This window comes from Hipposideros armiger, unplaced genomic scaffold (genome assembly GCF_001890085.2).
Source record: "Hipposideros armiger isolate ML-2016 unplaced genomic scaffold, ASM189008v1 scaffold_257, whole genome shotgun sequence".
NCBI lineage: Eukaryota > Metazoa > Chordata > Mammalia > Chiroptera > Hipposideridae > Hipposideros > Hipposideros armiger.
In genome coordinates this window covers 708,722-733,092 of record NW_017731607.1, presented here as the reverse complement: position 1 = coordinate 733,092, position 24,371 = coordinate 708,722, and the positions used below count along the sequence as shown (strand labels likewise).

Genomic DNA, 24,371 nt, shown 5'->3' with positions numbered 1-24,371 from the left:
ACACACACACACACACACACACACACACACACACACATATGTCTCGAAGCAAGAATTAAAATGAAATGTGTATACAATAAGGAGCAAAAGATTGGGATATGGACTCTATCTCAGAGAACATTTAAATATCTAGGAACTCTTCAGGAGGAGTCATGTCAGCCAGACAGAACCTGTGTATCTGAAAATAGGAAGAGCTCTTTGGCCAATTCACTAATAACTCTTCCATGTGAACTGTAATCATTTGCTCATTTGAAATGAAGAGGCTTCCTCTTAAACGGACTGAGTAGAAGTGATTATGACACTTAACGGTAGAAAACAGACATGAGAACGTGGTGAGTTATAGGCATGCTTGCTAGATCCCTCGGGTGATTTGGTAATTTCAGTGCTATAAATTTAAATGCTCAAGAGAGCTTGGGTATAAAATGAATGTTACTTGGAAAACAGTCTGTCAGTCATCAGACCATTCTAGGAAAATTTATAATTTGAGGTGCTTCTCTCTTTTTCCCTCCTTTTAGCTTGTCAAAATTCCCAAAAATGATCCCCTCAATGAAGTGCATACATTTAACTTCTATCTGTCAAACGTGGGTAAAGACAACCCTCAGGGCAGCTTTGACTGCATCCAGCAAAGGCTCTCCAGGTAAGTGCTTTTCAAGGTACACTGAAGGGAAACTGAGTGTTTTTTAAATTAAAAACGAAATACAGAGTAGTCATTTGTTAATATTTATTGAACTGAATGGCAAAGCTCATTTATTTATTTGAGAAAATATTGAGCACTTACTATGCACTAGAAATTATATTTGTCACTGTGGGATACAATCACAAAATTTTAATGTTCTTGCCCTCGAGGGTTTTTTAAAGTACAGATTTTTTAACCTATCAAAGGTGGTTTGTTTATTTTAATTGAAGAGAAGTTTGGGGATTTAAACTTTTTTATTCACTGCATTTAAATAAGAGTACTTTATTGCATACTCAAGGCTTGCATTCAAGAGTAAAGGAGAAAAAATATATGTATGTGTGTATATATCTTATGTATCCCCTTCTTCCCTTTGCAAGCCTTGTTTTAAGATAGATTTTTTTTTAAATCGTTATTCTGCAGCAGAATGGAAATGAGAAATTAACCCCAGTATAGCAGTCATTTCTGATTAAAAAAAAAAGGAGGGAGGAAGACAAGAATACACACCCTCATTCCAGGGTACCATGGAACCCTTATCTACCGAGATCCTCTGTCAACAATACGCCACTTGTTTCACTCTTCTTTGCGGTGGTTGTTTCTGATTAAAGAATGGGCCCCTTGAGTAGGGGGAGTGTGTTCTGCCTGTGGATAAAGACAAGGCCTTAGAGCCCCCAACCTCCAGGAAACAATGATATTGGCCCAAAGTGCCGGGCCCTCCATCCCTATCTCTTAGCTGTGCTGTACTTGAAACTGTGGGAGCGCTCCCCTGCGTGGGAGAAAGCCAAAAGGAAAGTGCAGGAAGATATAAAATAAGACACATCACTGAAAGAGTTCTGAATTTCTCCTCCCATTTAAGGTGACCAAATAACATTTTGTTTTATCTTCATCTGCCATTTTCCTGAGTATATGTTAATTTTGCCCACTCCCAAGCTTATATTTTTTGGTATAAATTGCATGTGTTCTAGATTATATAGACCTTTCTGCACTATTCACTGTGACAGCCACTGGCCACATGTGGCTATTTACATTTCAGTTGAAAAAAATGAAATAAAATGAAAAATTCAGTTCTGCACTCACACTAACCACACATTACGGGCGTAAGAGCCATGTGGCTAATGGCTATCAGAGTGGATAACACAGATACAGATCATTTCACCATTGCAGAAAGTTCTATGGGACAGTATTATAATAAACTATAGAATCACCAAGTATAAGGGTTCTTGATAATTGTGTAGTTCAACCCCTTCTTTGCACAGGTGATTCACTCACAGTTATATAGCTGGTTAGTTAGTGACTGGGTTGAAAATGAGAACTGAGTTCTCCTAACTCCCAGCCCAGTGTTCGTTCCACACCACAGAGCACACCCATTTCAAATGGCGGTGCCAACATCTGAAATGCTTGTTTTTAAGAGAACTGTTTTATTATAGTGAGAACATTTTGATATTAAATTGAACTATGTCCCATTAGGAATTTTATTAAGAAACTTAAACCCCTCTTCAAAACCAGTCATACCATCATAGGTGATATGATTTCTCCCTTTCATCACCAATACCCTGTGTGTTTATTTCTACCTTGCATGTTTGGAGGATTTAAAGTCACGTGTAAAGAAAACAATAATGATGCAGCAAGAGAAAAGAAATCATTATTGTGAGAAAATTGGAGCAAATGCAGTAGTATGATCCAAGTATGAAAGAATGATCCAAGGTGCTTTATAAAATGGTATGGCATGGATATAAATTGAAATTTGCCACTATAATAACAAAAGCACTCAAACTCTCAGTTCTCAACCTGGCAAGCAAATCTTTTCATAATCTGCACCCACCTTTCCGATTTAATTTTTATTTTCCCATTGATCCAGCCTCTCCTGAAATTGTACAAGCGCCTCAAAGGCAGGGACTTTCTTATGCCCCCTTTTTAGTCTTAACAGTGTCTGTGAAGCTCAAACTAAAGGCCCAACCAATGTCCAAAAATTACATATTAACTCGTCTCCTTTCTTACCTTTCTTTTTAAATCTCCTTAAGCCACACTTTTCTCATATGTAAAATGAAAGAAAACCCAGAGTCAAAATTACCTTTCACAAATTTCTTAAATTGCCCATTCACAGCCTTGGTAAGAAACACATGGTTTTGAGTGTACAGCCCTGCACAGTAATGCCCACTCAGGAGTGGGAAACTGTGGGTGAGGTTAGAGAGAGACTGTGCGACCGTTTATGCGCATATGTTAAAGTATAACTCAGTTGAAAAGTGACTAGCGGAGAATTCTAGTGCCTTCTTGCCTGCAGGGTTTAACTCTTACTTAGTTTGCACGTAAAGATCTGATTCTTGATACTGAATTGTGTAAACTAAAACTTCATCCTGGCAACAGGTTCAGCTTGTTCTTACTATGTACATTATTTGGTAAATAATAGGGGGAGATATTGAAATTCAGACTTCCTGCCACCAGACCTTCATACTGCAGTCTTTTCTGTGCTCTCCTGCAATCTTGTCTTCCTCCTCTTCCTTCTCCACCCCGCTTCCCTGGAAGGCTAAACCTCCCTCCCTTCTTCCTTCCCCTCCTTTTATCGGTTTTTCAGCATTCATAGATGCTCAGGGGAGTCTTATTTGAAAAGAAAAAGACAATCTCCTTTGCGCTCACTGGCTTCAGCACTCACTGGCTTCAGCTCTCCCATTCTGCCGAAACTGTTCCCCCAAGGGGGCCCTGACCTCCTTACCCCTGAATCCAGTGGATGCTGATTAGAGTCTCATTATTCTGGACTTGGAGCCAGCATTTCACACTGTTGACCACTCTGATTCTTGAAGCACTCTATCCAGTGGCTTGCATGACTCTGCTTTTCTGATTTCCTTGTACCTCTTTGGCTGTGCCCTTTCAGTCTTCTGTGGTCCTTTTGTCTTCCTATTGCTTATTTTAAATATTAGTGTTCTGCACACTTGGTTCCCTCCTGAGACATCTCATTTCTTCCAAGTCACCAGGTCCAACACTGAACTCATTTTCTCTGTTCCAACCCTACCCCAATGTCTCAATAAATGGCAGCTCCACACACCTGGTAGGTAACCTGGGCACGATCTTTAACTTCCCCCACCCTCCCCCTCCCTCTATGGCTAATCACTGACCAAATCCTGTCAATCCTGCCTCCTCACGTCTCTGGAACCTTTACTGTTCTGCACTCACACCACCCTGCCCTGATTCAAGCAACCCCTTCTGGCCTGTGATCCTTCAGTAGCCTCCTCACTGCTTCCTGCTTTTGCTCCTGTGCCCACTTCCTCCCGATCTGTTTCTCATTCAGATTGATCTTTCTACAGTACAAATGAGGTCTTTTCTCTCCCCTATTTTCAGCCTCTTATTCTTGGCATCAAGTCCAAAATCCATACCATGACCGCCAAACCTCTGTGTAATGTACTTCGCATGCCCTTTTCAGCCTCATCTCTTAATTGTCCTTTATGGCTCTCTTTGGCTTAACTGAAAAACTCTCCTTTGCTCCCCCCAGGCCTGCACAAATTACCAGTATAATGTTACTATGACCCCCTAATATTAGCATAATACTTGGAAACAGAACCATTTTCTGGGCCAAAGTTAATATTCAAGTTTTAAATATTTCTGCCAAAATCCCTTGTTCAGTATTTACTTCAATATTTGCTATATAAATAGGTCATCTTATATAGAGATTAACAAAGTGATAAATATAAACTCTACAAATGTTTAGGATATTTGGGCTAATAACCATAAAGTAAGCTTTAATGTTTGGCAATATTTAGCTTTATAATTAGTATCTTATTAAAAACAAAAAGAATTGTGATGGGTCGGTTTCATCTAGTCAGTTCTAAAACATGCATATTATGGTTCCACTAAAAGTAAACTTTTAACATTTCTCATTTCAGTGGTAGATAATTTTTTTAAATAGTTGACTATTAAAGTAGAACCATATTGCCCATCAGGACTCTGGTCTTCACTACAAATACTGATTTTTTTTTTTTAATCAAAATTTCATGGATTTGGTCTCTGAGAGCTCACTTCACCCATTCTCTTCACAATATAGAAACAAATGTGACATGAAATGAAGAAGAGAAACTCATATTTTAAATAATCATTACATTTAAAAATTACTAATATTAGGTATTTTAGGATTGCAAAGTTACTTGGGCTGCTGGTTTTAGAATTATACAATTCTTGCTTGCCTGTATTGTGCAAAGTAAGGGGCATCTCTCATAAAGCCACCATCTTATTTGACAGCTCTGGAGCCTCCCAGCTCAATTGCCTGGGATTTATACAAGATAAAATTACAGTGTGTGCAACAAACGACTCGTATCAGATGACACGAGAACGAATGACCCAGGCAGAAGAAGAATCTCGCAACCGAAGCACAAAAGTTATCAAACCCGGTGGACCATATGTAGGTTTGTATAGATATCTTTCTTCCCATTCATTGATTGGAATAATACAGGATCACTGTAGGTAAATACTGGTAATATTTAATTTCATGAAAACACAGAAATTAGTTTTCAGAACATTTTGGATAACATGGTCAAAGTCATTTGTTTTTTTCAGACTGCTGGTTAATTGAAGAGCAGATTTAAAACATTTCTTTCATAAATCCTGAATCCACTGTTGCTGTGTGTTATTATGTTACAATACTGGGTTCTGGTACTGTGTTTTCTTTGTCATTGGATGATGTGATTTCAACAGTGGACGTGTTTTTTGTTTTGCACTTTTGTAGGGTTACTTTTTTAAAAAACGTATTAAGATTTGAGTTAGTAACCTCCTTGTTGCAGCTTTTGCTTAAGTTTTCAGAGGATTTTTCCAAACAGGGAATTTTTATTACAAAAGTGTAAGATGTGCTTGTAGCAAAGCATTAAGGTAATGGCTCCTCGGTACCTCGATTGGGGTGTCATTTATGGATCCTCTTCCTCGGCTATCCATCAATTAAGAGCCTGCCCCAGCCCCATCATGTTTATCATCAATTCACTCAAATATCCATTAGACTGAAGGGAAGGAAGACCAGAACAGCAAGATGAGTCTCTCCTTTATGTGTAGTGACCCCAACAATTTTAAAGAGTCGATTCACAGTGCTTATTAGTAATAAAGAGAATTATCAAGAGTGAGAATGAGCTCTTTGAGACCTTGGTCAGTTTAATAACACAAGTCACTGAATAGTAAATGATGAAAAGAACATCAATGTGGACAACACAAATGCTCACAAAAGCAGTCCCTTGAAGAACCAAACCCGTTAATATCTTTCCATGGTTTGGTAGGATTCTACTTCTGCATTTCTCCACTGCTGACCCAGCTATATTACATGCAGCCTTGAGAAGCTCCACTGGTGTCTTTAATAAGTATTTCCTTGGAACAAAGCCAGTGCTCCTGGGACTTGGTGCTTAGCTTTGATATATTTAGTTTGGTTGAACAACAATTCATGGCTTCCCCAGATATCTCTACCCATGAGGCCCAGTTCCTTTCCCAGTAAGTTACCAGCAATGAGATTTTTCACCTTCCCCTTTCCTGCTGAGTAAGGCAGTAACTTCTAGCCTCCTTTCTTTCTCCTTTATCCTCACAAGTAACCTAATTAACTTTCTGTGCTAGTAGGCTAAATCTCAAAAATTTTAAATGTATAAGATCCACTATTCTTAAATTTAAATACAGACTACGAATTTTATGTCCCTATTGCTTTGAAAGTCTTTTTTATTTTTACTCTAATATCACCATTTTATAAACAGCGATACGAATTGATGTGTTTTACAAAGGAAGAGAAAACTCAAGCCATCAAAATGATTTTGTTCGCGCGCAGTGTAACTAGCTGTAAAACCTTACCTTGATTTATTCCAAAGCCTGAAAATCAGCAATGATTACTGTACTTTTCCACTGAATGATCCTTGGGTGTCCACTAGGTTCATGTGTTTTATTTGTTTTGATAAGGTCAGGAACAGTTCATTTGCAGCTTACACAACAGACTTTTCAACACCCACAATCCCATAGGCCATACACCCCCTAATGGTACGGAAATTTTAGAATTTGCAGGGTTTCTTATAGGCACTATACATGATGTGTATACATTTTTGAGAGTGACCACATAAAATTGGGGGTTATAAATTTCAATCCGAACCACATTACACCTGTTCCATTTCAGAAGAGCTGGCTGCCCTCCCTGCACGTGTGTTCCCACCTCAGAGCCCTGCGGTGATCGGTGCCAGCCCAGGTGCTCCGCCTGGCCTGTTCCTCTGGGCTGTTTCCTTGGTGCCCCAGCCATCACAGCACCATGTTTTGCTCTGGTCTGAAATCTTGTCATTAACCTCCTCGGCCTTCTATTCTCTAGGTCAAATAATCCTAGCTCCTTTTAGCTTTTCTTAATATGGCCTGTATCCCAACCCTTTATTTTTATTGCTTTCCTCTGACTGCCTCTAATTCTTCACCTCAAAATTCCTAACAGGACATGCTACTCATAAGAAAAGTTCTGAATAGAGGGGAGCAGAAGACGAGTATCCTGATAGACTTTTCGGTTGATTGTTTTTCCTTTTTTACTGCTCTTTGTTATGGCATGTTTTGATCTTTTTCTTTTATCTTCATCCATTGTCAGCCCTTTACCATGTTTCTTTCCTTCTAGGTAGCTCAGTATATATCTTCTGGCTTTTTTCAGTATCTCAAAACTATCTGGCTGGTTGTTCTTTAAAATGCAGTCAATCACTCTTCAGTACTGACATTGCCAGCGCTCAGTGCCCATGGCGCTCAAGGCACTGGTTAGCACTCAGCATGTAGTTGCTTACTCACCTCCACCTCACAATCACCCCATGGCGCAGGTCAGCATTACCTCTCTATTTATGCATCAGCACACGGCAAATGATTAGGGTTTGGCCTCACTAACAAGTTGTGCAAGTTGTGTTATTTTCTTAAGAGGAGATACCTCTTAATTCATAATTGAATATATCGTGTAAAATGATACCAAAAGCTCCCCTATGCCAGCTTAGAAGGACCTGCAGAACAAGGTTTCTTTCAACAGTGTCAGCCTAGGTAGAGGACAGATGGGAATAATGTTGGCCCCACTGTGGGTTGCGCCGGCTTAATGCTAGGCCAGGCCTCTGATGGTTGAATTAGGGCACAGGCTCAGTTTAAGAGGATGAAGATTGTGCTCCTGGGGGTCAGCTGGCCTCGTCACCCAGGAATATGAGCTTCTGCAACCCTCTTGTGGGCTGAAAAATAACCCAAACCTATTTTGCCTGGAGAGGAGTAGGAGAGACTTAAACCTAGAAAACATTATTATTATTATTATTATTATTTTGTCAGTAATATTTCCACTTCTAGTCATGGCATTTATATCAGAGGTGAGCACTGTCTTGTTATAACCCTTCCCTTTATTTAAAAATAATCAACGACTGCTTTAAGTTTTCCAGTATCTTAAGTCTACTCACTGACTTCTACCTAATTTCTGGAATTTTATTGAACTGTAAAGTTTTATACATGCTAATATTTATTTAGGTATACAAAGCAACCCAACCAATCTAATTCCTCAGATTCTGTTCTCAATTTTCCCAACTTCTGCCCCATCCTCCATATTTCTGATGAGTCAGTACATGTTTGAGTGACCTTCGACAAATCATTTAACATCTGTGGACCTTAATTTTCTCAAATATTAAATAAGGGGTGTTTGAACTAGATAACATCTAAGGTTCTTTGTAGTTCTAACATTTCGTGACTGTTGTGTGTATACATTTTGATAGTAAACCTTTTGAAAAGTGATCATAGATGCCAAATGGTGGAGATGGATTCCACTCAATGGATCATGTATTTAAGCATGGCAGAGTCACACCACCATTAGGGCCCTACCAGTGTTTTTAAAGCCTTGGGTCGGTGTTGCCAGGTTCCACAGGACAGAAAAACAACTGCAGGAAGTGGCTGCAATCCCTGCTCTCTTTCTGATGGACTGTTTTACACCTTCCTTTCAGATTGTTTACTCAGAGCCATTAGATGGAAGATAAATACTGTTGCCCTCTCATACTAAATGGAGAAGCTAGAAGTAGAGTCCTTGTTATGAAACAACAGTTTAGATAGAGTTCCAGATTACCCAAACTAAATAGAGAAGCCAGAAGTAGACTCCTTGTTATGAAACAACGGTTTAGATAGAGTCCCAGATTACCCAGCCCTGTCGGACCCACTGCTGCTGTTTATGTCTGGAGCCCAGGGAATTGATTAGCAGTTGGGTCTGGGAAGAGAATTAGGTTCTCCCACAGGCTTTATTAAAAGGGCTTTTCGGAGGCACATGTAAGAAATAAAAATAAAGGCATTTTTTTCTACCCACTTTGAACCTGACATCTTCCTGCTTTACTTTTTCCTTTCTTTTTTTCTTTAGCATCCCAATTCTTTAATAACTACTTATAGCACTGATGTTTTCTTCATCTGTAGGCTCTCTTACCTTAATCAAAGGGCCCCTTCCTGGTTAAATAGGCACAAATTGATAGGTAGCCAGTGAGCAAGCGATCCTTGTGTAAAACTCGGCAGCCCAGTGTGGCTGGATTGTTCTTTCAGTATTTGAAAGAAATGGGTTACTCTTCATGACTTGTCTGTTGAAAAGAAAAATGAGGTAAAGGTAAAGTGAATGTGCTGTGGGTAGATTCTTGGACTGATGGACGACAGCCTAGCATGAGGTCCCAGATATGCCTCCAAAACTGCCATATCCCTGACCAGACTCTTAATTTCTTGTCAATACTTACACCCCTCTTAAGGGAAAAGCGAGCCTCCGTTATTGGCCTGCCCTGTGCCTACTTCAGGGAGGGAGGGGTTCTCCTGAGACTGAGGATCAAAGGTGGGTCAGACCTACAGAAGAGGTAGTGCCGCCCGGAACACAGTGGTAGTACTGTCAGTTTCTGTTTTTATTTTTATTTTCCCTCCTTGCTGGCTTGAATTCATTCTAAATGACCAGTCCTGGTGTGTGAGAGCTTACCTAAACATGCTTTGCCCATCCCCCTCCCCAGAGAGTTGGGGTGGGTGTGCTCCACAGTTAACTTGCTTTGGGGAAGGATAAGTTAAACAGGTTTCAAGGGGGAGGAGAGTGTAGAATTTATAGCATTTCGTAAACTTTTGTGACCCTGATCCTATTTTTTATTTATTTTTTCACAAATCCCTATTAGAAGTTCAAGGACTAGTACTGTGGGTTAACATTATTGCAACTGAGAAATGGTGCATTGGGAGGTTTTGCATTTGCCACATTAGGAATTTCAATGTGTCTTCAGGTTCTGGAAGTCTGGCAATATGGGAAAGCACATGCCATTTTGATTCCAGCTCCTCTGCTACCTACTTGCTCTCTTTTTGTTATCCAGACACTTTGTAGTCATTTCACTTTGCTAATCATCAAATTCTGATTCACGGTCTGCTGATGGATAAAGCAGCCACAGCCCTGCCTAAACAGAGCTTGCAGCCTAACATGAAACAAGAACAGATATTAGGCATTTGTTCATAAAACCTTTCCCACCAAGAAGTACAAGTAGGAACACTTGGATGTTGATCACAGAACCTTCCGAATGCTGAGTATTGTTCCATTTGAGCTTATCCCATCGAAGGCTTCAGTTTTCTTATCTGTGAAATGGGACCATCACCCACCTCATCAGGTTACTGTGAGACGTAATTGTGTGTAAAGCTCTTAGCACAGTGCCCCCCAACACATAAATTGGTGCATGATAACTAATTAGGTCCCTGCCCATCTGACACTAGCTATCTCTAAATTAAGAAAAATACAGAAACCAGATCTAAATCGATCTCCAAAATTCTAATTGTACCTTAATTTAATAGTTATTCTTATCATTGGGCAATGTCCCATTAATATTGAGTTCTTTGTTGTGCAATGTTTTGATCTGATATTTAAATTAGTTATGTCCAGATAGTAAAGGACTATAAAAGATCATTCACCCTTTCCCCTTTAGGATGGTGCCAAACAGCACCCCCTGGCCAGGCCTGGGGAGCCCAGCATGGACAGAATTACTGTTCAGTAAACCTCTTGCCCCATTAAGTCATTTTCACCCCAGACCAGCACCTAAGAGGCTGCTTTTACTTAAGCGTTTTTTCTAGTTGCTAGTCCTATACCTAATGCAGTTGCCCCCCACATTGTATGGCGTTACTGGTTCTTTCCCCTCTTTAATCAGAGGGCATAGAGTTAGGGGCTTAGAATAGACTAAATGAGCTATCAGATTCTACCTCAGAAATAATAAAATGAGGGTCTCACACAGCTTCAGTCTAATTTCTGTTTCTTTAGCAAGGAGTGGTTCCTAGGCATTGTCAGTGACCTGCCTGATGACTTCTCAGGTCACTTCAGCCTAAAATATTTTTCTGGAAGTAGCCACTTTGCCAAACACTTGTCTATATTAATTCTAAGTAGAAACTGAGTTAATTATGTGAATGGCACTGGCCTGTGTGGGAATGGTGTGAAAGCTGCCTTTTTACGTTTTACCATTTTCCATTCCTGTAACACACTCACCTGTGTAGTCTCAGCACCACACAGGAGAGATCTTGCTTGTCTGGCCCTCTGAGTTTGGGAGTTTGGTTGGTTGGTTGGTTGATTGGTTCTGTTTTTGATTTTTGATTTTTGACTCTTAAAATTTGTTATGGCCTGTTGAAAAGGAATATCACTTGTGGGTATTTATCCCACATGCTTGACTCCCCCCTTTGTGGCTTTTAAATCTGTGAAGTTATTAAAGTAGTGCCCCAGCTCAGCCAAAGGTGTGTTCTTAGTGAGGTACGACAGGTTATTTCTCACATTCCACATGTTTGCTTTACTCACATCTGCCAAAGAAATGGCATATAATATGCAGATTTAAGTTCTGTAAATAGCACAGGTGAGCATCAAATATCTACAACCTTAAAATTTCTGGTCTGTTGCTGTGGTGAGTGTCACTAATTATTATCTATATGTAGCTAAGTGGCCAAAATACTTCTATAATACATATTTATTCCAATAAATGATTCCCTCTAATTCATATTTTAGGCCATTTATTTAGAATGCTTTCCGTTTACACATGTCTTTAAAGTAAAATCTGAAATAAAGTAGTGGTCTTTATTCCCTCCAGAAATGAACAGGTACCTAACTCAGAGTTGTGGAAACTGAGATGCTCATTATATATATACACACAAATGTGTAACAATGTCATTTCCACTGGACTTTAGGGAAAAGAGTGCAAATTCGGAAAGCACCTCAAGTTATTTCAGATGCTGTGCCTGAGAGGAAAAGGTCAACCCCCATGAACCCTGCAAATACGATTCGAAAGACATATGGCAGCAGCAGTGTTTCTCAGCGGCCATATCGGGACAGGGTGATCCACCTACTGGCACTGAAGGCCTACAAGAAACCGGAGCTGCTGGCTCGACTGCAGAAAGATGGTGTCAATCAAAAAGACAAGAACTCCCTCGGAGCAATTCTGCAACAGGTGAGGACAGCCAGAGAGGATGCCTGCCACCTACCTTCTCGTTGAGAAGTTCAGTTAGGAAGGCTTGTTACTGCCATTGTTACTGAGGTAGAGACATTTCAGGGTCATTCTGATAACGCTGTGTGAAGTATAACTCCTGAGTATTCAGTAAAAAATCTTGTTTTAAACACTTAATTAAAAACTAATTGAAATATGGGTGTTTATACTAGGTTTTATAAGTTAGAGGCTTCTGAATTGTTAATAAAAAAATTAAACTTTTGAGTCACTATCTTCATTTGGGTTCAATAAATTTTGCCCTGAAATTCCATTAAAAAAAAAGTAAGCAAGAAGTTTTCGTTGTCTGTTTTTAGTCTTAACCCATAAAAACTATTGCCATAATTTTAATTGGTTTATATAGGTGAAGTTGTGCAATGTATTATCGGTCTCTGGTTGGCATAAACTAGACTAGTTTTACCTACTAAATAGTTTATAATGTGTCTTGCCCTGCATACTCTTTGCTGCCTATATTCTGCATTTTTCTATTATTGGGTGTGTTGAGATCAGTCACTTGTGTTATATATCAAGTATTAGCTCTGGTCGGTTATCTTATAATCACAAGCTTAAGTATAAAAGTAGGTCATTAATTTTGTTAAAGCCATCAGCTTGTCAGACTGTAACTTATATTTTTCATACTGACTTTGGGTCACAAATGTTGATTAGCATTCAAATCCACCATAAATGGTAGTCCATCTCTTTGCTTTCTTTCTAAAGCAGTAACATTTCCAAAGTTTCTCTTCTATTCTCTTATGTTCAAACATGATAGTAAATGTTATGAAAGAGTAAAACCATAATCTCTAATTCTGGGGTGTTAGTATGTATAGTGCTCAGGATAATAGAAAAATCTAAGGATTGTTTTATTCATTCCACTTTGAGAAACCTGGTTGTATTTCATATTAATTTATTTGCAAATTTGAGTTTTAAGATAAGCTTACCATTTTCTACTTTATAACAACATTAACATTAGATTAGTATTCAGCTGAGCTTTGAGAAAAGCGTATATATTTGATAGTACTGTTAAAAATCACAGAAAGAGGTCAAGTTATTAAAAAGACCTTTCCAATAGGAAATAACAGGAGGAATACCTTTTTGCCAGCCTTAAAAATGACTCTTGGTTTGGTATTTCAATTTGTACATTTGTGTTAACGGAATCTAGGCCTGGATACTCTAGCAATTGTAGCTATGGGATAAGAAAAGATTACACTGGGAATAAATTGGCTGACTTATAACAGTAATTTGAGGGTTATTTTGGTTTATATTTCCATTTATTGGTTTTCGGGGATTTCAAGGCCTTTGAATTAGTGGTTCTTCAGGAGAACTAGCAGCTATAATACAAGGAACAAGCTTAGCTATCCAAGAAAGTGGCAAAAATAGTTATCAGAATCAATACTATTTATGGAGATAATTTCTGTTGATTACTGAAGGAGAAATTTATAACCTAACATTTGGGCTCTGTTTGGTTTCTACTTAATACAAGTGACCATGGATTTCTACTGACTCAAAAGTAGATAATAATGAATAATAATAATGATGATGCAATTGATAACATAACTATTTTGGGATTCCTTTGATTAGAAAAAATTGATTTAAAATAATCTTCCTCCACTTTTTGCCTGTGTGCTTACTATTTGATTAAAAATATGACAAAACACAGTGGGCCATTCAGGGAAAAAATTTAACTGTGTATATAAAGTTTTAATTCCCCAAATGAAGTTGAACAGCATTTATTTATTAAGATCTGGCATATGCAAAACTAGCAGTCCCTTTGTGGCCAATTGATATAATTGTTTTCAGTATAAATCCAAAAGGTTGCCTGTTCTAGGTTAGGAAATAGCAAAACGATCTAATGCTCTGTTTTCAAACCATGTACCAGGTAGCCAATCTGAATCCTAAGGACCTCTCATATACCTTAAAGGATTATGTTTTTAAAGAGCTTCAGAGAGACTGGCCTGGATACAATGAAATAGACAGACGGTCATTAGATTCAGTGCTCTCAAGGTAAGTTCTTTATTTTTTTCTTTAAAAATGATGCAAATAAGCAATTATTTTAGTCCTTGTTATTTTAGTATGGAGATAGGAAGAGAGAAGCAAGGGTAAGCTTTCTGTGCGATTCTGTAAAAATTGTCTCCATAACTGAACATGTGTGTCCTTTACAGAAAACTAAACCCATGTCAGAATGCTGCCAGCACCAGCCACTCAGAACCTCCTGTATGTACTAGTAGAGACACTGCATCTTCTCCTCAGGTATTTCATGAAATTATATAATCACAGTCCTGAAGTGGACAGAGGGGCAGTCTAGTTCAGGTCCTCTTATTTCTGTGTGAGAGAAGCGAGGCTCACAGAAGTCGCACAGCTCGCCTACCGGAAGTCACACCGCCAGTTCATTGCAGAGCTCAGTCTTGGAGTTGGGTCCCAACTCCTAGCCCAGAACCCCTCTCCACTGCACAGCACTGCTTGTCTAAGGACTTAATGTCTAACTGCTTTTCCATTCTTATAGGTTACATTTTGGTTTAACATTACCTATTTCCCACTTATTCTACTTATCCAGTCCCATACACAGTCTCAGATTATATAGTACATTGAAGATATTTAATTGTATCTGAAACATATTCCAGGAAAATATTCTTGGGGGAAAATGTTTTTTAAATAAGCAAATAAACAAACAAAAAAATCTGCCATTTTCATACTTGTTTTCATAAAGCACTTTTTGATTAGATCCCAATCACATATTCCAATCAGACTTTAATCCAGCTTAGTGTCCCCCAAGAGATTCACTTTATCCTGGAAAAAGGTGGGGAGATCCTGGATAGTATTAGAGTTCTCAGGGGACCTGGCCAGCCTTGAACTCTCGGTTTCCCGGGTCTTTGGGATTGACAGTGGAACAGATCTCTCTACCCCCATCCTGCTGACAGTGCGTTCCTCTCTCTGGACCCTCCCAAGGATTAGGGAGACAGGACAGCTGTGTGGAGAACAGTGCACAAGCCCTGGGCAAAGGCTATTCACACGTCAGGAAATGTGAGCAACCTATTGTGAGGCACAGAGGAGGAACAAAATAAAGGCGATTCAGCCCTTGCACGTACACTTGTCTACAGAAGCCTCAAGGTCAATGCCAACTACTATGAAGCCACTTCGAATTCTAGTGTACACTGGGTGCCAAACCAAAGGTGCTGAACTGAAAACACAATAAATTAATGGGATGATTCACTTATTTTCTCTTAAGCTGAAGTTTAAGCCACAATATTTCATTGGCTGTATGCTTTATACTTTGCACCTGTCTGAATCTCCTTTTTAATTTAAATACTATTGTTGCTGGATTAGGCTAATATTAGCATGATTTAAATTTTGTTTTTGAAACAGTAATTCCATACATATCATTATGTGGACCAATTATTAAGACTTATTTTCCAATCCAGTTAAGAGAGAAAAAAATGAGTAGTATTTCCACAATGATAAGGACACTTAAAGAAACTCTGAAGGTGCTGGCTGTTCCCGTCATCAGGCAGGTGAAATATAAATGGCAGCCGAAATACTCATGACAGGGACATCTTCGCATGTTACAGGAGACTATATAAGTGGAGGCTCACTGCTTTCACCCATGCCTGTGGCTCCTGCCAGTGAGACGGTACCGACTCCTTCCTCCTCTCACTTACTCTAACTAGGTCAGCCATGGCCAGCAGAGGAAGGAGGAAGCCTCTATTTAATATCTCTGGAGTGGGATAATGCACTTCAATTGGCATAGTGTCTCAGGGAGCTTAGGGTGGGGCTGTATAATCAGAAAATGTAAGTGCGCCAAGAAACATATATTTGTCAGATTCCACTTTTTTGCATTAGACCTGACAATTTATTTCACTTTTGTTTTTGTGGCATGTTTGTTTTTGCTTAAGCTTGGAGAAAGGTTTAGTGCAACACCAGCGCTAAACTTCAGTTGAATAAAATTACCCAGTTGTTCTTATGGCAACCAGTGATGCATATATTGAGTTTTAGTGCAGACTGGCTCATATATTTTCCTGTTCTTTTTCCCCCAGAAACGGCTTTTAGATTCAGATTTCATTGATCCTTTAATGAATAAAAAAGCTCGAATATCTCACCTAACAAATAGAGTGCCGCCGACATTAAATGGTCATTTGAATTCCACCAATGAAAAATCTGCTGCAGGCCTCCCGCCGCCCCCTGCAGCGGCTGCCATCCCCACTGCCCCACCACTGCCTTCAACTCACCTGCCCGTCTCCAATCCCCCTCAGACTGTAAACTCTAACTCCAACTCCCCTAGCACTCCAGAAGGCCGGGGGACTCAAGACCTGCCTGTCGACAGTTTTAGTCAAAACGGTAGTATCTACGAGGACCAGCAAGACAAATATACCTCTAGGACTTCTCTGGAAACCTTACCCCCTGGTTCAGTTCTATTAAAGTGTCCAACGCCTATGGAAGAAAACCATTCAACGTCTCACAAAAAGTCCAAAAAGAAGTCTAAAAAACACAAGGAAAAGGACCAAATGAAGAAGCACGACACTGAGATGATTGAGGAGAAGGGAGAGAACCTTAAAAGAGATGAGGAAATTGCCAAGCTGAACAACTCCAGTCCGGATTCCAGTGAAGGTATTTGACATGTGTATAAACCGACTTCACACGTAAATGAATGGGAAGAAGGGACTGGCATGAGTGTGAGATCATGCTGTTTATAATTAGTAATGCATTTTTATCAAATATGCTACCGCTTAGTTATTAATCTTAGTGTGTTTTTGAGCAGATTTTTTCTTGCATTTTATAGCAGTCATTTTGGGTCTTTTTTTAGCCAACTATTAAACATGGTTTCTATATTTGTTAATAAAATGGTGACGTTTGAAAATGACCCTGTCATCCCCCAGAGACCCCTTTGGAAGGTGCACTTTGTTGCTATTTTCCATAACTGTCATGGTATTGTGCAACCTCAACATGACCTATTATATGCCATTCTTGAACTGATTTAACCAGACACACAATTAGCAATAAAAATACTCATTTCCTTCTTTGCCAAAGAAACAGGGTCACCCTTGCTTTAATTAATATTAGCACAGGGGAAATGTCAAATTCTTTATAAAACAGGCAAGGTAAAATTACATTTGCAGATCCGTAATGTCATCTTGACTCAGAGTGAAAGCAATTTGTCTTATGCAAGGCTGTTGGCCATTAGCTGGGGAGATTTTCAGAATTTTTTTTTCAACTTTGAGAACACTGTTTTAGTAAACTAACATCAGTTGTTATTACTAAAATGAATCATTTCAAGCTTTTGGGAGCTTTAGAAGCCAAATATCTAGAGACCCAAAGAAGCTTAAAATAATGTTTTACCCCTAAATAAAAGTTAACCAGTAGAAAGATTGCTTACCTAAGGTATACTGATTTTTAAAACCTAATGACAAAATTAGATGTTTCTTATTTAAAAATGAAAAAGACTTGTCCTCTAAAACTTAATGCCTTGCATGCCAGCACATAGACTAACCAAGCCCTTCACTTAGCACTGCTGTCAGTTTTACTTATTTCTTTCTTTAGCTGAGCCATCCTGCCACCTGTTGGCAACTCAGCAGCAGCTCAGCTCGGGCCGGGAATCAAACCAGCGACCCTGTTGCTCAGAGATTGCACTCCTGAGCGAGCTCTTAACCAACTGAGCCACTCAGCCGGCCCACTGCTGTCAGTTTTAAACCCAGCATAATTAAGGCAAAATTCCCCAGGGGAAATACAACTTTAGAAAAGTTACTTTAATGAATAGAGTTTAAGGAGTGTTCTCTTTCTATAATTTGCCCATAATACTGAAAGCCTATAATCCTTAGATTTAACTGACCACTTTCACCATATGAGAGAAGCTTTGATTGTAGAATAGTATAATACAGTGTGCCTTTTTTGACCTCGATTAAGTATATTGCACCTCAAAACATATTTGTTGAAATATTTAGATCAGTATTTTGCTGTAATGTGACCCAAGAGACAGGTGTAAGCTTTTGCCCTCAAATTCTATGGTACTTGAATTTGCCAGGTTAGGAAAAGGCAAGAGGTAATAAAGCCTCGTGTTCAGAGTTAGTAACCCAGGTTGCAGGGTATACCCCACTCTCCACACTTTCCACCCTCAGATGGTGGTCCTGAGTCGGAGGCCAGTGATGGCAGGACTGTATCCCAGTGTGGTGAGACCTTCTCAGAGCTGGAGGTCTGGAGAAGCAGACCTAGTCCCTGAGTCCTTCCCTGAAGATGTAGTACCTTTCAAAGACAATTGAGATTATCGCAAATTCAGGACGATCCAGCCCCACATTCCCTGTATCTGTTGGAGCTTATCTGGTGTCTGGCAACGGAGAAGCCAGGTGACTGGACTTAATGCCTTTCCTTTAAAATTCGGGCTGTTGTAAAGACAAGCTCTTTTACCCAAGCCTAAATCAAATATACTGTAGTCCCCCATCTTACACGGTTTTGTTCTCCATGGTTTCAGTTACCTGCAGTCAACCACAGTCCAAAAATATTAAATACAAAATTGCAGAAATAAACGATTCATAAGTTTTAAATTGTGCACCGTTCTGGGTAGCGTGATGAGATCTCACACTGTCCCGCTCCGCCCCATCCAGGATGTGAATCATCCCTTTGTCCAGCTCCACCCTGCATCTGCAACCTGCCTGTCAGTCACTTAGCCATCTCAGTTATCAGATCCACTGTCTGGATATCCCGGGACTTGTGTTCAAGTAACCCTTATTTTACTTAATAATGGCCCCCTAGCGCAAGAGTAGTGATGCAGGCAATTCGGATATGCCAAAGAGAAGCCATAAAGTGTATGTGTATGTCTAGGAAGCAACATAGTATGTATAGGGTTTGGTACTATCAGCGGTTTTAGGCATCCACTGGGGGTCTTGGAACATATTGACTATGGAGAAGGGGAATATAAACAATAATAATTCCATATCTGCATAATTTGTTTAGTGATATGTGCTTTAAAATATTAAACCAAAAAATTATCAGATACTTACTTTTGTTTTATATTGAACACGTATGTTTTGCCAGCAGGCAAGTTTAGGGTTTGAGTTATTACTTTAATTCTATTTTGAGATTAAAAAAAAAAAGTGTAATAAACAAACCCTCTTTGGAAATGGTGCATCCAAACAAATAGAATACTGAGGGATTTGACCCACTTTCACGGCATAGTTCTGAATGACTTACACTTTATCTATTTATTTGTTCTTTTAAAAACAAATCTGTTATTATGAGGGTCAGAGACTAGAGGAGTGTGAATCAGCATTCAGTAATAACTTATTTTAAATTACTTTAAACGGATGAGAAACCTTGCTACCCAGTTCTACTGTCTGCATACAAAAAGGGGAGCAGTAAACATACAGTGGCTGAAACAGTCTGCTACCTGACTTCATTGTCTCATCTGCCTTGTTTGAATCCTGTGAACAGTAGATGTTGATGTAAAATTTGTATCTCCCATTGTCTGGCTGCATCTGCCACCACAATCTTTGAATTGCTGGGCAGATGCCACAACTGTTGTTGAAAGAATAGAAGATTGACCTTGGGTTAAGATGGAATTCCTTTATTGTGCAGACACTGCAGTCGCCAGGGTGCTTTCAATGCTTGGCGTCAGTTCTGCTGGCGCTGGTCAGAGGGCCTCCATTGTTCGTGTTCAATTGTATTCTTTGCTCACTGTTGCTTATTGAAACGGAAGAACAAAATTTGAGGAAAAGTGTTCCAGATGTTTCTGATCTATTTTAGAATTATAGGCATTTTATAACCATACTGTTTAATGAACACTTGAATTCTTTTTTCTTCATAGGAGTTAAAGAGGGTTGCACTGCCTCTACGGAGCATTCTTCAACAATGGAACTCCCAGATTATTTGATGTAAGTTCAGATGTCTGCCAGTGGGAGAGAACTGTTTAATTTTAGAAAGTTTGCAAATTCTATTCCCCTAATTTGCAAATCAGAAAAGTAAGAAGTTCCAGAAATAGAGTCCTGGAGCCACCCCTGCAATTGAAAGGCTGCCATTAAGCCTGCCTGTTCCCCATGCGCCCTCGTCAGCTTGAGCAGGTTGTGCCTCCCCTGCTCTGAGCTCTGCTTGGTGGCCTTACAAGTATACAGAAGCCTGTCCTTTGTTCCGGGGCCAGGCCAAGCATTTGATTATGGAAGATTTCAGGGATCTAACTCTTCAAAGCTGACAGCCTATCAATCAATGCACAATCATTCCCTGTGCATATTACTGATAAAGTGCTTAAATCCCGGCAGTTAGTAAAAACTAAAGACAGATTCGTTTTTACTTAAATAAAGCTCTGCTATCAAATTAATTCTAAGAGGAGAGAATGGTAAAATTTGGTCATCTCATTTTAGTATGGGTTATCATGTTCTTCTTGTTATGACAAGTTTCTAAACGCTGAGCTGGGGACATTTTTGTAACTGGTTATCACAGAAATTATAACTTGGACACATAATTCTAGCTTTTTTACAGACTCAAAGGGTTCTATAGGAAGAAAATAATTAAGTTGCAAGAGCTAGAAAAATGGAGCATGAAAGAACAAACATCTGACGATCGATAGCTTTAAAAATGAACAAATGTGCAAAGTGATGGTCGATATCTTTAAAAATGAACAAATGTGCAAAATAGTTTGAATGGAAAATGGAATCTGGGCTGTATAAACATTTTTTTGTCCATTTAATAGCATTTCACGGTGGACAAAGTTAAACTATGCTATTTAGCTCACCATGTCCAATGAAATGTTCATTTCCAGTGTAGAGAACATTTTATACTTAAAATGTGTTACTTTTGCTTAACAGTAGTGTGAAAGCTATACTTATTGGGGAATGATGCAGCATGAAACCATAAGGCTGGTTTTTTTGCTTCTTAACTAAAAGGAACCCAAGAAGCCATGCTGAGTTCTCTCTCCTTTGAGGTATTGCATGATTTTAGAGTTCTGTGGGGCAGCTGCCACCACCATGTTGGCTCAGGAAGGGTCAATTGGAGGATAGTACCTGTCCCCACTCATGAGGAGGTTCACTTCTCCAACGGCAAACCCACTTCACCTTAAAATTCCTGGGAATGCTGGCACCCCCCTCACATGACAACTGCAGGACTGTGCTCTCCTTCTCTTGTGGCGGATTTGGAATTCCTCTTTTTTGTCATAGTGATATATACTTGTTATGTATGACAGATCATGTGGGGAGACTGAAATATAATTCTAGCCTTTTACCCGTGGATTGAGGTTGTGTTTTGTCAGCCTAATCAGCTAATTCTGTATCTTAAATAAAATTTTTAACTTATCAGTCTAAGGATGGTTGCTACATCTGCTTCAGTGCATTTCTGTACATTTGTCATGTATCTAGCTCTTTTAAAAACCATGAAAGTACATAACCTATGTGATAGTTTAAGTAAAAGCAATTTATTTTAACCAAAAACTAAGTCTCATGTAGAGAATTTTTTCTAAAAATTGTGAGAAAACATGAATTTTCAGAAAAATCACCAAAAAGATAAAACTTAAACCTAAGTTGCTTCATAAGAAACCAAAAGATCATATTATAAAACTTTAATCATCAGCTTCTGAATAATTCATATTTCACTACAGTATTCCTAATTTTTGTATAATACGAATATTTTTGCTTCTTTTGTGAATTATCCAAACTATTTAAGATTTTATTCCATCACTGCATTAAGAGCCAACTGTAGAACTCATAATTTTTGTTAAAAAAATCGTGACATGCTTTTAATGAAAATGCCAGTATAATCAAATCTTCTATATTAGCAACACAACTGTTGGCCAGTTGGTTATTTTTCCTAAGGAATTTATTAAATGAAATACTAAGAGTGTGGTTTGGGAAAGCAGGATATTTTGTATAACAAATTGAACCTGAGTTTTACGATCAATTGAGCCATTTTGCCTACATAGGCTTATCCCCAGGGACTTCTTTCTCCCCACGGGGCTCCCTCTGACATTAATGTACAGTCAGGACAGCCCATGTCTGGGGAAGACTGCTTCACTGTGGGCTGGCCGTGTTCTTTCAACAGCGAAGAGACGAGCAGGGCAGCTTTAAGTCAGCATACTGCTAGTGTCTCATGACACTTAGAAAACTAAGCCTCCACAGCGTCTAACTCAGCATGAATAAAAATATTAATGAAACATTAGGGTTGCTCGCCACATCACTTTTCTCATGTTTCTGCCTAGGCACCTGTGCTATCGCATTTTAAATAAAGCTAGTAAGATGATCTAAAACCATTTTGGAGAGGACTGAACTCCAAGGTTTTCCCGCAGTGAAGAATATTGTGTACCCCCTGGGGCATTCTGAAGCTCCTGCCACCTGCCTGAAATGGCTTTGAAATCTCAAGTTTTAACTCAAAAAAGGCAAGGGAATTCTGCATTCCATGACAGAAGCAAGCAGAGTGCAAAGACCCAGACCCGACCCTGCTGTGACCCCCCATTCCTGGACCCACACACAAATAATATTAACCCCATTTTAATATTAATACAAACTGAATAAGCTGACACTCTAGGAAAATGGCTTTCACTCACCTGGTCCCTAGAAGTAGCCACACTCCAAAGTAAAACGGATTTGTGACATTTTTATTAAAAAAGTAAATTAGACTAATAGTATAATACTGACTTTCGTTCTACACAGTATGACATTTAAATGTTTGAAAATAACTAAAGAAATATACCTTTTTTTCTGTTTTTGTGGCCTCTCATTTTAAAAACTGACAATTCCCCTTTTATATTTTATGTATTTGCCTCGTCAGAAATGGGAGGAAAGGGCTAGAGGAAATGTGCCTTGGCACCTAGATGACAGCCGCATGAAAGGCCAGAAGATAGACTCCTTCTCAGAAAGCGGCCGGTCTAGACAGAGCTTGACACTGTCCTGGTTTCACGTTACCCGGCGAGTTCTGTCTCCATGTGTCTCAGAAGAGATGGGTTGGCCTCTGCTCCTAGTGTGATAGTGAATTACTTGGGGTGGAGAAAGGTTTAGGAAGCTATATCTATGTGAATGTTGTTTTCTTTTTACACAGTTTACTTTAATTCCACTGCCACCGTGTTTTTTTTACGTTTACTCTCCTTCATTGATACTCTTAAGCTCTTCTGGGGGATAATTTCACCTGGAAGGTCTCTAAAGGAGTGACGTGGCAGCAAACAGTGGCAAAGCAACATTCGATCTTGGGAAACATGTGTGGATATAGTTTTGAAAGATCTGGTTTTAATCCGGAATTCATGCATTATGTTTACTCGGTAGCTACTCTCCATTTATCTTTTATCTTTTTTTTTTATTATTAGAAAATATATTGCTATCGTCTCCTATGAGCAACGCCAAAATTACAAGGATGACTTCAACGCAGAGTATGATGAATACAGGGCTCTGCATGCCAGGATGGAGACTGTAGCTAGAAGGTTTATCAACCTGGATGCCCAACGGAAGCGGCTTCCTCCGGGCTCAAAAGAGTATCAGGTAAACACATTTCTTCCCGGACGAACTGACTTCCATGTTTTCCTGTCTTTCTCTGCTTCGCCCATCCCTAGGTCTCCTATTAGCCTTCAGAGCAAGGCTTGCTGACCAGCTTCTCTGCAGCTTTTGGCTTTCATTGAAAATTAGCAGGGACTAAATTATTTTAAATAGTTTCGAAAATAAGTAAACACAATGAACCTATTTTTCTGCCAGTGGAAAAAAATAACTATTTTTTATATAACATGTATAAAGTATGTGACATATACTTATACATTTACTATAATGTGTGTATTGAGGAAAAATAGCAAATACAACTAAATAGGAAAAAAACATTGGATTTGGGATTTATCACAATACTTGATTGCATTGCCATCTCCACTCAGACTACAGCTCCTGGATCTGGTGCCATTACCCAGAATTGCTATTTCAAGAAAATATTTTAAGTTTTTGTTTTTTTTTTTTAAAAAAAACCTCAATCTGGCACAGAATAGGGAAAATGCAGACATAGAGGTTTGGGGTTTAAGTGAAGAAGAGCTTGGTGCTTCCAGCTATTCCAGAGGCTGACCTGTGTTAACAGGTATTAATCTGTTTTTGCCCCCTTGGAGTGGTACTATTACTACAGCCTACAAAGAGCAACAGAAGCCTGACCTGAGTGTTCTCCTAGTTCTTAGCAAAATGATTAATATAAGCAAATGTTTCCCTCCTTGTGTAGGCCAGATAGTTTTGTCACACCTCACAGGCATAGGTGGTGCTTTCATCCCAGCACACTACCCCTGTTCTGACAGGAACCTAAGTGAGAATGATGGGTTTTCCCACAATGGGGAAATCAGCCTGAGTGTG

General features: G+C 39.2%; 1 protein-coding gene across 4 annotated transcripts in view; it reads left to right on the top strand.

Annotated features, from left to right (window-relative positions):
* ELL2 (elongation factor for RNA polymerase II 2) overlaps nucleotides 1-24,371 on the top strand; it is a 71,797-nt gene that overhangs the window by 42,214 nt on the left and 5,212 nt on the right. For all 4 annotated transcript variants that reach the window (XM_019656278.1, XM_019656277.1, XM_019656276.1 and 1 more), the window contains 8 exons: nucleotides 516-637; nucleotides 4,901-5,064; nucleotides 11,810-12,069; nucleotides 13,979-14,103; nucleotides 14,262-14,349; nucleotides 16,131-16,701; nucleotides 19,889-19,955; nucleotides 23,363-23,534. In XM_019656278.1, the coding sequence (XP_019511823.1) occupies nucleotides 516-637; nucleotides 4,901-5,064; nucleotides 11,810-12,069; nucleotides 13,979-14,103; nucleotides 14,262-14,349; nucleotides 16,131-16,701; nucleotides 19,889-19,955; nucleotides 23,363-23,534 (1,569 nt within the window). The remainder of the gene's footprint in view (nucleotides 1-515; nucleotides 638-4,900; nucleotides 5,065-11,809; nucleotides 12,070-13,978; nucleotides 14,104-14,261; nucleotides 14,350-16,130; nucleotides 16,702-19,888; nucleotides 19,956-23,362; nucleotides 23,535-24,371) is intronic.